General features: G+C 41.8%; 1 protein-coding gene across 1 annotated transcript in view; it reads right to left on the reverse strand.

The window, feature by feature from the left end:
• Positions 1 to 12,662, reverse strand: part of SMURF2 (SMAD specific E3 ubiquitin protein ligase 2) — a 56,651-nt gene that overhangs the window by 7,382 nt on the left and 36,607 nt on the right. The window contains exons 6-14 of the mRNA XM_080356319.1: positions 12,292 to 12,376; positions 10,903 to 10,986; positions 9,489 to 9,691; positions 9,234 to 9,318; positions 6,574 to 6,732; positions 2,979 to 3,189; positions 1,328 to 1,431; positions 863 to 977; positions 289 to 467 (exon numbers count right to left, since the gene is read on the reverse strand). Of these exons, the coding sequence (XP_080212445.1) occupies positions 289 to 467; positions 863 to 977; positions 1,328 to 1,431; positions 2,979 to 3,189; positions 6,574 to 6,732; positions 9,234 to 9,318; positions 9,489 to 9,691; positions 10,903 to 10,986; positions 12,292 to 12,376 (1,225 nt within the window). The remainder of the gene's footprint in view (positions 1 to 288; positions 468 to 862; positions 978 to 1,327; positions 1,432 to 2,978; positions 3,190 to 6,573; positions 6,733 to 9,233; positions 9,319 to 9,488; positions 9,692 to 10,902; positions 10,987 to 12,291; positions 12,377 to 12,662) is intronic.

Below are 12,662 nucleotides of genomic sequence, written 5' to 3' on the forward strand. Positions count from 1 at the left end.
AGTGACTCAGTGAAACTTATTCTGCAAATATATAACGGCCATAACATACCTGACAGACTGAACTGAGCACTTTACAGCTCAGGAATCATTTGTCTCCCCCTAAATCTGAATACCTTGAGCACGTTAAGCCTTTAAAGAAGCTGAATCGTGCACGAAATATGTTTCTTAAATCTACCTGAGCAGGAGATCGAAATATACTCCATTTCTTTCCAGCTGGCTTTAGGAACGTTATCGGGTGCCAAGCAAGACAGCATTCTAGCACCGTGAGACACAGCACCCGGTACTTACAGGATCCACACTAAGCTGTTGTGAAGATCGGGGTCGACCAACTCCATGTCATCCAAAGTAATCGGCTTCCCCAGCAACTGCTTATAGAAAGGCAACGTGAAGCCCCCGTCGATATAGTGTCCGTGGAACACGGCCATCCCCATGATCCGGCCCACAAAATGGAAATACGATAAGTGTTCCTAGAATTGAAAGAAGAGATCCGACCATTCAGCTAAATAAGGGCTCCAGGTTCCATCTGCTGAATATGAAGTAATATCTCAGCACAGAGAAAAACACGCAGAGTGTTTTGGTTTTGTACACAGCACATGGAGCGTATTGCTTCCAGTCCAGAAGTCTGGCTACTAAGAATCAAAATAAACTTAATTTCTCCCAAAGGAAACATAAATTGACATCTTACAGAAAATTAAGAACACATTTGAGAAGTTTCTTTGATCACTGCTAAAACCAAATTATCGTATTATTGCACAAATTCAGTCTCTAGCAATACTAATGTGAGAATTAGGTTCCTCAGCCGAAAACACTCTCCAGATGTGTTTAATTTCTAATCATAAAGAACCAATGTTACTGGTCATACCGGGTTGACTGCAGAGTCCGGGTTGATTTGCAGGGTGTAGATATCATCTCGGGAATATTGGAAGAGACCGTAATATGGATTCAACATCTCATGTGACAACAAGTAGAGCCACTCCCTGAAGAAAACAAAATCATTTATTGTGTATTTTAGAAAAATGCATTCCTGCATCGGTCATCTTTTCAAAACAGCATGACTTTTCAAATCTTACTTTTAAACAACGTGAAGAAAGTTATCTCTGAACATGCTTAGATAAGGCTGAAACCGACATTATTTTTTGGATGCAGTTATTCTTTTAAGAGACTACCTGAAAAGATATGTTCTTCTGACATGCAATCTGTTACAGAGATAAATATAAATAAGAATAATGTAATAAGAAACAGAAGTGATAAGAGGCTCGTTCAGGACTCGAAGCGCAGGTGTAGCCAGTGGGGTTGGGGTGCAGGGGAAGAGACAGACGCCACTTACCGGGCGACACCTCCATAATCGAGACCTTCCTCCCCACGGAATTTGATCATCAGTCGTTTCCACAGGTCTTTTGGCCTCATCTTCATGACTTGCCGGTAGGACTCCTGTAAACACAGAACACTTTATCTTATTAACTGCTATTTACAGACAAGAAGCTACTACTGGTTATTAGAAACAGAGTTTGGGACTCCCGAGTCCAAAGGGGTCATTAAAAGGGATACTAATTTCCTGGATACCAACCAGTTTCTCAAATCACAGACTGTTACTTAGTTTTCTACAAATGTGGTAACACTTGTCGAATAAAACACACAGCGGAGAAGAACCTCCTTCTGTTCATTTGGAGAGGTATTCAGTGATCAGAACATTATGTCATTCTCACAGAACTTATTAAAGAATAATCCATGAGTAAACTCCTTTAGTTTTGCACGAAGGTTCACAAATCTTGCAGCCCGAAAAGCCAACAGTGGCGCTTCTACCCTGGGTTTAACACATATGCAAACCTTCAGGAAGCATCTTAACAACAGGAGCATCAATGCCACCCATCCCCATAGATCTACAGAATTGTGCCTGTATCAATAAAACTTCACCAAGAAAACACAAAAAGAGAGAGAGAGGCAAAACAAATGCTAATTTTTTAAAAAGGAATTAAACAAACAAAAAATAGTCTAGTTTTTATTTCTGTCCAGTATCAGTGGCGCAGTCGTTGGCTTTGCAGAACAGAAGGGGCGGGTGTGTCTGGGACCCAACATACCCGGTTTTCAGGACAAGAACGTTGTAATTTTCCCTGCTGTACAGCAGCATTTAGTCCCTTTTCTAGCTGATCATGAACTGATCTGATGGTCCCCGAAGGGAAGACCAACACCAATCATTCTTGGCTGGAAAAACGGTGACAACACACAGTTGTGGGTGGGGTAAAAATGCAACAGGGATGGGTGGGATGGGTGATACCGTTCTCAAAAGACAGACTGTTCTCCAGAAAAAGCCAATTAATTATAACTGTGTTCAATCCATTCAGCAGAGTTCTGAGTTCAGAGTTCTGCTGAATAACGTCACAACATAAAAAGCAGATAAACCCACTGTGGGCATCTCTGGTCATTCAGAAGACCAGGCAACTCAACATCAGTCTGATTCTGAAACAAACACACAATAAAAACCCCACACAAACCCAAACCACCACCACAAACACCAACTCAAAATCCACCAAGAACACAACCAGAACTGAGACAGATGCTCAGTAATCCAAACTCCGAGGATGAACGCTATTCAATAGTAGTTTTACTCGAGTTACAATAGATCAAAGATCATTAATAACTGTTTGGCTTTCACTCTGCAGCATTCCCTCCATACAAGGCGTTCAAGGAAGAAGCCACACAGCATCTTCCAACACTTGAAGAGCTTGGGCTGCTTCCTCAGTCCCTGCCGGTCCGTACATCTCCATCTGCAGGGCTTTCCTCACTTTTCTTCTTCTCCACAGTGTAGATACATCTACTTTAACCTCACAACCGCTCTTAACATCCTTTTTCCTCTTTCCACTCACCACCGATGAAACTCCAGCTTTATTGCTGAGCTTCAAGATCTCATCTAACCGAATGAGAACGACCCCCTTCCCCTTCCCTCAAGGGTAAGAAACGGGTCAAAATTTGCAAATTACCTCAAAAATCTCTTCCCTGGAGACCTCGATGCGACAATGGCCAGCTTGGGGCTGCTGCTGGGACAGCTCCTGCCTCAGGATCTTGAGCTTCTGCACCAGGTCTCGCTTGTACCGCGGCACCGTCAGGCACTCGGCCTCGTCCGGGAGCTGGCACAGGGACACGACCTGCGGCTGCTGCTGGTGCTGCTGGTCCTTCAGCTGGTTCTGCCGGCTGCAAACACACGCACGGTCAACACACACGCCCCCGTTTTCTTCAGACGTTGCTTAAAGGTTAAGTCTTTGTAACTCAACTCATTTCGGTTTACTGCGATTACGCTAAAAACGTCCAGCTCCGTTAAAATAAATTCAGAGAGATTTTATCCCGACTAAAGACACACGCTTCTGTCTTTCTTGGCAACTTTGCTTTACGGGTTTGTTATTTCTATTAGAGCTACTCTAAAGTACGCCAAAGGTTACAGCACTATATAATAAGGTATTATCCACACAATTTTACTACTAAGCTGCTGACGCCGAGTTTCTCAGATACCGTTTCCATATTTCCTTCTTCGGTGTTTTGCCTTCCTTCATTTTAAAATTTGGGGGTCTGCCAAACACGACGCCCCTAATCCACAGTCAATACCGGAGTCTGTTTTAAATGGCTTGTCTGGAAAGGAGCTGGCTCGGCCCGCGCTGTTTGTCCTGGCGGGCGGGCCGTGTCCCCTGTACCTGGCCTAGTCTGGACCACAGGAATGCGGGAGTTCACGTGGAACTCACTGGCACAGATAAACAAGGATTTTTACTACAATTCCCAGAGATTTTGTAAAGCTCACTTCTTACGAGGAAAAGTAAATTAACCGCGATGCGGAGATGTCTTCTCCTGCCGTATCTTGTGGACACTTCTACAGCTTTCTAGTGTGGCATTTCTAAACGACATGGGATAAAAGCTAAGCCTAAACCACAAGAACATCCCTGTGCGAAACACATGAGAACACTCTAAATTTACTAGATAAATAAGAAAGGTTACAATTCAGAATGTTTCCCAATGGGATGTTAATAAATTGGGGCTTTTTTTCATCATTAAAGAACAAAAAATATTAGGTAGAACCGAGCGTAGTTTTAATATATTTTCAAATATGAATCTCGCTTAAAATCATTGTTCTATCTTCCGAACTTTCTAATTCCGTAAGGACAAGCATGTGAAAATATCCCTTGTACACGCTGACCAGAGAAGGTCATACTTATCTACTGAAGTGAGCGTATGGTCATACTACCTTTGATAGTACAAAAGACAGTTCCCTAAACACAAAGGTGGTCAATGTCAGTCCTAAAGAAAACGTAATCTCTAAAATTAGCATGAATTTAAGATTATGCATCAAATTAAACTCATTTAAAATACAGCAGTACTAGGAGGAGGAAAAAAACCCATCCTCACATTAGACAAAAAATAATCAGTGCAATATTAGCTAAACAATCTGCAGTGCTTAAGGTAATTAAATGTGATTTTTAGTATGTTTTCACAGCTGAATGCCTATGCTTGATTCTGTACAGGGCTTTAAGGATATAGCCGAGTACTTTTCAGGTGCTGTAACTATCAAAACCCATCACAAACTCTTGGCCAACATTTTGAAACAGAACTGGGTAACAAGTTTGATTATTTTCATAACTTATAATGTCATCACTGGAAGAACAAACTGCTCTGCTCAGCTCAATACAAAAGTCAAGTATTACTGAGAGTAAACTACTTATTATGCTTCTGAACCTAAAACTCTATCACACCCATCCCACCCAAATACTAAACCTATTTCTCAGACAATTTACAAAAGGCCTGAGGCAAACTACTGTAGGAAAAAAAAAAAGCAGCTTTCACATATCCTGTTTGGTGCAATAAAAGAATAAACAGCAGGAAAGATTTATCAGGCAGCAGACTGCACTGATGACACTGTTGCTTGAATTTCTGAAATCCTTCCCTAATCAAAGACAGATGTACAAATGAAAAACTTAAGCACGCTGTCGTCGTACTTTCAAGTTTAAAGAAATGCAAAATGGTTCTGTGATTCTGGAACTTGCAAGTCAAATTGTGTTTTCCAGATGAAAAGCTACCTATGTATTTGTCCTTCGCAGCACGTGTACAACTGGACACTATGACCCTACTGCCATTTAAAACCAAACCTACCTGTGAAGGACAGTTTTTCCAATATAGTCCAGTTAACTGCACTTCCTACAGTTTAACAATCGCACTGTTGTAGCTAAGACGGTCTTAATTTCTATTTCGGGTGAAATATCCAAATCTGAACTAATTCAATTAACTTCTCTGTTTCAAACACAAACATGCTCCTCCACTGGAAAGTATTTTTCAATATTATGTTCATTTGAAGCCACCAATCTAAATACAACTAAAATGACTGGTGATTTGTTTTAAATAAAAGAACCCAAAGTGTCTGGATGAAATTCGGTAATATTCATGGATATAACAAATGATTTCCCTAAACAAAATACATTTTTGTCAATATCTAGACTCTGTCTAGGGTGTCAAGTTCAAATGTGTATTGGGCAAAGCTTTTAAGTATCCCACAAGAGGTATGTTAGCTCCTGGATGTTACTTTCCATTCCTCCGTTTTGTGCTTGTTCCCATTATTCTTTCCTCCAGCTTTTCTTCCCAATGATTCACTTCCTGAGAAAGGTCCGTTCCTCCCGCCCCCCCTTGCCCAGGGCTGCTCGGCTTTATCTGCCCAACTCCTCATTGTTTCTTCCACTTCACACCTACTCAACACTTCACAGGTGTTTCCCAAGAGTATTAAAAGGTGTTAGTAGGAAAAACAACAAGGGCCAAATTCCCAAATAGTTTGGACAAACCAATAGCCATGTCTGCACCAAAATAATGTTTGTTTGCTTTGTAGTTTCCATTTTTAGTAGAAAATCCCCCAGTGTGGAATGAGCGCCTAGGGAATAACAACAAGAGCCAGAATTCTTTTGAGTTTCCCCTTCTGTTTTAAAAAGGACAGTATGAAAATGCGGTACCGAAACACTAGGGCAGAAAAAAATCCCCCACAGTTATTTTACTCTTTTCGTAAAAAATCTGAGTTAAATTATTTGGGTCTTCTTTTGAGAACACCTCGACCAGCCTTACTCTGAAACTGAAGGTAGCGGCTGAATTATTTCTCCTTGACTCCAGGAGGACGGCTGGACACTTGTGCACCTTTGTTGAACTCAGTAGTTCATACCACTGGCTACCAAATGCGAGCTGGTACTTCGAGTGGCCCACAAGATGTATAAAGAAAGGGAAAGAAAGTGTCTCTCTTGCTGTTAGGAAAAGATTACATGGGCCAATCTTTTCCACCAGACAGCATTCGCTTCCCTGCCCGCTGCCCCCAACTCCCGGCATCACAACAGCCACATTCCTGCCTAAATGCCGTGGAGATTTCCTTTTCCAAGAACAATCAAACCTGTCGCCTTTGCTGTGTAACCAAGTCAGTTGGTAGTGTGTTAAAGAACGCTGCTACTATGCTTTAAATGCTACTGAACAGCAAAATACAGCTTGGTATAAAACCGAGCACCCCTCAGGGCTCACTTTCTTTCCTCTGTTACGCTCAGTGTGTGCCCGAGACTTCAGACTCACTTTAAGACTAAATGCAAGTTAGCAGATAGCCGAGGATCTGTGAACTGCGTCGTCCTGTTGTTATGGTCAACAAAATAAACTCTGCCTGTTGCTGTATTTCGGATCTCCCATCCAGGAGGCAGTGGACCAAGCTCTTCACAATTGATGTTGCTAAGATCCCTGTGAAAACAAATATAAAATGAAAAATACCTCAGCATTTGGCCTCTGAGCCAAACAAGCGTAAATGTAACAGAACAATTCCATGAAGTCTGAGAAAATGTATTGTTTCAGAAACCTGAGCTGTTCGGCTGGAATCTCCACTCCCGAGGTGCAAGCCCACCAAAGCAAAAACACATCCCAGTACACATCCCATGGGGAAGAAGAGTTCTTATCAAATAACCTCCATTCCTACAAACTAACTTCAGCTGGTAAATTATTAAAGGCTTAAAAACAAAACTAAAGGCTCTTGCCGTATTTGCCAAAATGGAATCGCAGCTCTACACCAATTCTGACAGAAAATATTTTAAAAACAACATTAGTCATGTAAGGAACTCTGAATCACACTTCGAAAACTCCTACAAAACAAAATCATATTTCTGAAGAGTTATACTTTCCATGAAGAATTATGCATGGGATATGCGCGTATGGCACAGGCGGTTTTGCCCCAAAACCCCAAGCAAACAGCTCTCTAAGAAAATATCTCCAACAGAAGATGGACAGTGACTCCGCTCTGCACTGAGCGTCGCAGACAGGAAAACTCTGCTGAAAGTAGGAAGACGTGGATTCATTCCGCAGGTTCACTGAAAACAAATTTCTAGCCTTCAAAAATGTACATTTAGTCAATTTTTTCATGCATATAATTCACAGGTCAGAGAGCACACACTGCTTTTAAAGGGGAAAGTCTTCAGACCCCCAAGCACCACGGAGCGAGGAAGGAGCCGAGGGGCAGAACGGCCGAGAAGACGCGTCTGCGGGGACCCGAAAGGCCCAGAAGCCACTAATGGAAACGCTCTGGGATCAAACTGCAGCTCATACTACCCAGTTCCTTATAAACCACAAACTCCATCCTCACACCAACAGCCAAACTGAGTTCGCTGCAGCATTTGTGCTGTTTCTGCTGCCACGCCTCAGACTGGCTTACATGTCACACAAAACCATCACTCCACGAACTTAAGGATATATATATAGTTTCTTTTAGAAGAGTCTAGTTACTAGTTTTGCGTCACGGGCTTCCCCATGCACACCTGCCGGCTGCACGGCCCCCTCCAGTCTACAGATAACGCATCGAAGTATATTCTTGTGACACAAAAGTAGCGATAAAAACAAAAGAATTGTTCAAAAATGCAGTGAAGTTATGGCCATGAGGCACTTGATCCCTCCTGGGATATCTGAACCCCATTTCCCTGGGGGTGAACACCAGCAGCAAGCAATAAAATTGCTACAATTCTCATAAACGCCAACACCGGCTGCCAGTTCCAAACTACACACACTGTTCTACACCATCCAGACTACAGGAGGCAATCGCTTTCAACAGCTTTTTTGTCTGTTTTTTAAGAACAATCAGAAGCTAACGATAATTTCCCAGTTATCCTTCCTCGTACAACACGTGTGTACACCATGCAAATAAGGACGTGAAACTAAAAGGACACTTGGGATGTATTTTCTGGTGATAGAGCTGCAGCAGAAACCGCACTTTGAATATTTTCAGCACAGGTGTCTCAGCTTCTCCACCTGTTTGCCCCTCTCCCCCAGATTCTTTCACATTTATATGCTGCTGAGATGCCTGAAAGCACTGAGTGCTCTAGGAATATCCATGTTAGAGCACTATACAGAAAATAAATACGCTTTTCTGCTCTGTAACAGGAAACCTGCTGTAAAAAACTTGGGCATTTTTAGATATTTGCTGCTATACTTAAATGGAAAACTCTTGCTTTTTAAGGCTCCAAATCCTGTCACTTCAAACCCAGCTCACCATTTCAGCTTCCAGGCTCTTTAAGATGCAGTGTCTCCAATTAGTTTCTTCAAAATGTACCAAGTTTCCTATTCCTCAAGTAAATTACGTGTGGTGGTTTGTACACGGGACAATAATTCTCAGAGACAAGTACATTTAAACTAATTCGATGATGAGACTGTTGTCCACTAGAAATACTGTGTCTGAACATACCAGGGGCATCCACCAGGTTTCCCTTTTGTCTGCTCATCCATGAAAACAGTTCACATTTACCTATTTGCCACAAAGCTTGTTCTTCCTAAATATACGTGGCCAATTTCGCAGGTCTTGTTAACTTCCAGACCCTGAATTGAAAACCCAAACCAACTCCATTTTCACTAATGTATCTCCATAAATCTAGATTTCCTGAAGTACTCAGGCCCTGCTTTTTGTTTCATTATTTCGCAGAGTATTAAAACCTGCACTTGGCTGTAAATTCACATGCAAGATCCAGGAACAGTGAACTATACCTGTTTTCAAACTGCCACTGTAATTCACAGTTTGATTCTCCATCTTTGTATTAAAATAACGATTGGAAGAACCAAGAGACTAATTTATTTTGATGAATGACTTGTTAAGATGATATATTGGGGCCAAGAGACTGAAATATAATATCAGACAGAGAACACACCGAGTACCGCTTAAACTAATTTGGATTTGACACCTTGAAGACACTTTAATCATTTCTTACCTAGGTACTCTTGGATCGTGCCACGTGCTAACGCCAGTCTGAGTATGCAGAAAATAGACCTGACCTTGCTGAGTTGTCCTTTGCTCTGTGAAATCAAGATAAATTAATAAGTATGAGAAGAAAAAGCGCAACGCAAGAAACTCACAAAGAGTGATTTCCCCAAAACTAAGGAATCAAAAGAATCTCACATTTGAGGAGAAGACACAACCCATTTTCCCAGGGAAACCTACGATTCGAACATTTTAATCCACGTACCATATCCTTCGGGTAAATCGGGAGGAGTGTGCAAGTGCGTCCTGCTCATGTAATTCCTGTGCCGCTGTGACCGGACCCTCCTCTCCGCCAGCCGCGGATCCGACGTCTGCCCGCAAGTCGCACCGTTTGTTCCTGTGATCGGAGTGTTCTCGTCCACGAAACAGCTCAGGGGTCGGCCCGGGCTGGAGTATTCGGACGCCGGCCTGGGGGAAAACCGTGAAAACCGCATCGCTGAGTGGCCACGGGGCTACACAACGTGCTCCGTGGAGCTTCGTCCGAGGGCTCTTGGACGGCAGAATCCAGCAGCTGACGTGTCGGGCGGATACCCCGATAATGGGCAGAAAGGTTGTGGTCTGCGCTCACTGGTTCGTCCCAGAGTAATTAGTGAACATCCTCACCTATCTTAGGGCCTGACCTGACACTTAGGATATGATGTTGCAGGATTGAGATCATATCGAGTGCTCACAAGAGCAGTTTCCACCTTAAATACAGCGCTGAGCGTTAAGTTTTATATATAACCCTTGATGCTAACCCTAACCTATATACCTATATATAGAGAGAGATAGAGATATAACCCTTGATACTAACCCTAATCTTTTATGCTCAGCGCTGTATTTAAGGTGGGAACTGAGCGTTACGTTTTATATATAACCCTTGATGCTAACCCTAACCTATATACCTATATATATATATAGAGAGAGAGCTGCGCTGAGCATAAAAGATTAGGGTTAGTATCAAGGGTTATATCTCTCTCTCTATATATATATATAGGTATATAGGTTAGGGTTAGCATCAAGGGTTATATATAAAACTTAACGCTCAGCGCTGTATTTAAGGTGGGAACTGCTCTTGTGAGCACTTGATATGATCTCGATCCTCCAAAATATATATGTATTTTGTTTGTTTGTTTGTTTGAAATAAGCAGCATACAGCCCAAACTTTCTCACCTTGCCTCCATACGGCTGAGCAAGCGATCAGGCCTTGTTATTCCTTTTAATTTTTAAAAGAAGGTTTTTGGGTGAGGATGGTGAAAAAGAGCTAAGTAAGATATATAATAAAACCCAGTTGCTTTCGAGAGCCGGACTGCAAGAGGAAACACTGAATTACGTAGTTTCGTATCTCAGTGCTGCTTTCAAAAGGATTTAGTGCCTGTATTTACAGAGCTATACCACAGCAGCTCTACAAGAACACAAAGGTGCTAGTAGTAGGGGAGGAAAAAGTTTAGAGTGATTCTTCCGAGTTAAATGTTAAGCAGAGTGAGGATCAGGATGTTAGAGAAGAAAAGCATTCAGCATTTGCAAAGTGACTCGGAAGAACACTGAATGCCCCGACAGAACTCAGAACGGCTTGTGCCCAGCGCTCCTGGTCAGCAAGGACGCCCGACAGCACAACAGCCTCTTAAATAACGTCGTACCGTGTCGGTCGCTCCCACTGGGTCGTTCGCGTAATGTGATTTAAATACTGGATCCTTCCAGAAGCAGTCCTGCGCTCCTCCCACCTGCAGGTCAGACAGCGAGAGATAAGGCAATGAGTGGTATTTCCAGGAAACCAGGGCACTAAATGTTTCCAACATAAATGCCAACTCAGGAAGACTCACACTGTTATGAATCACGTCGGCTGAACGAGGTAACAGGAAACAACTGAAAGTTCAACTCAGAATTGATTTTACGTATTCTTCCCTTGGAACCAGGCATAGCATTAACAATATCCCACCTTCATGTTCAATAACTATTTGAATTCTAATTAAATCCAAATAGCCATCTAAAGAAACTTCTTGAAAACATCATGTTTATTAATAATAATGCGTTTAACTTGTTTTGACCACTGACGCTGGTAAGAGCTTTCATAGCATCTTCATGCACTACTTGCTTTCATTAAAAAGCCACCTTCAAATAACATAACTTTTTAATTATTACTTTTGCACTCCAAAATACATGAGGCTATCCAGACAGCTCTGCAGTTACACAATTAAGCAAGTGATATTTAGACAGGGAACATTTTGAAGTGAAAACTTAAAAGCATTTTCAAAAATGTTTTTGACTTCTCCAGACTCCAAATTAACAAAAGAATGCTGTTTAGGATTTAGATGATAATTTAGGTTTTAAAATTAATAATCTGAAAAATCAGTTTCTCCTGTCTTTACCTGCCAAAAATCACATTCAGAAGGTCTGCGTTTGCTCTGAGAAAGCTGATGACAGCACCAGAACCTAAAACAGAGCATTTTTCTGTATTCGCAAAACTGGTTTAGGTGTTAATGATGTCATTAACTCTCACAGGGACAACTCAAAATGCTAAACCCAGCCTTTGGCAGGTAAATACAGCAAATGCTCAGGCTCCATTACCTCTTCCAATCACGTTTTCCTCACTATGGTTTACACGGAAGACAAAGCGACGCGTTTTTGTACCCATGTTTACCCTATGTAGCACCGCAGCAAACAGCCCAGCCCTGCGCTCGCTGCCTTGCTGCAAAACTGCTCTGTGGGTGAAGTCAGTTTGCTGGCTGTGATTTAATATTACATTAGTTTATTATCAGTTCTAAAATGCAAAAGACATGTTTTCTTAGACGAATGTTTTAATGCATTCACCCATATACTCCTGTTTTCCAAGAAGAGACAGGACGTGGCTCACACCATTCACTACTCTGTGCAGCCCGGCTGGTTTATCTCCTGCTTCTAAATTCAAAACTGGACAACTCGAGTATGACAATACAAATAAATTAACCTATTTGTACACCGACTTCTCATCACCACAAAAGCGTGTCATATAAACTGTATTTATTTACATCAGAGTGATGTCAGCTTACCCGTCTGGTAAATCATTATCAAATAACCGACTGCAATCCACAACTTGTCCTCCCGTGCCTATTCGGTCTCTGGATTGAAGACTTACTATTAAAATAACAAAAGAATTATTAAAGATGTGATATGTGAATGTAAATAGTTTATATTTCAAAGACAAATGGTACAACTTTGAGGACTAAGCTGAACGCTCTGGGTATTTTTTCCTTTCCACAAATCAAAGAAAGTTATACAGAAACAGTGTATGTTTTCACGCACACAATTCTCTACGTATTTCTTCAAGCTTGAAGAATATGAACGCAAGTTAAGGCAGAAAAGGAAGTGAAGTGTGAAGCTGTCATTACTCTGTAGGACAGACGGACACGGGAGCTGCAGC

This window comes from Nesoenas mayeri (genome assembly GCF_963082525.1).
Source record: "Nesoenas mayeri genome assembly, chromosome: 19".
NCBI classification, from domain to species: Eukaryota; Metazoa; Chordata; class Aves; order Columbiformes; family Columbidae; genus Nesoenas; species Nesoenas mayeri.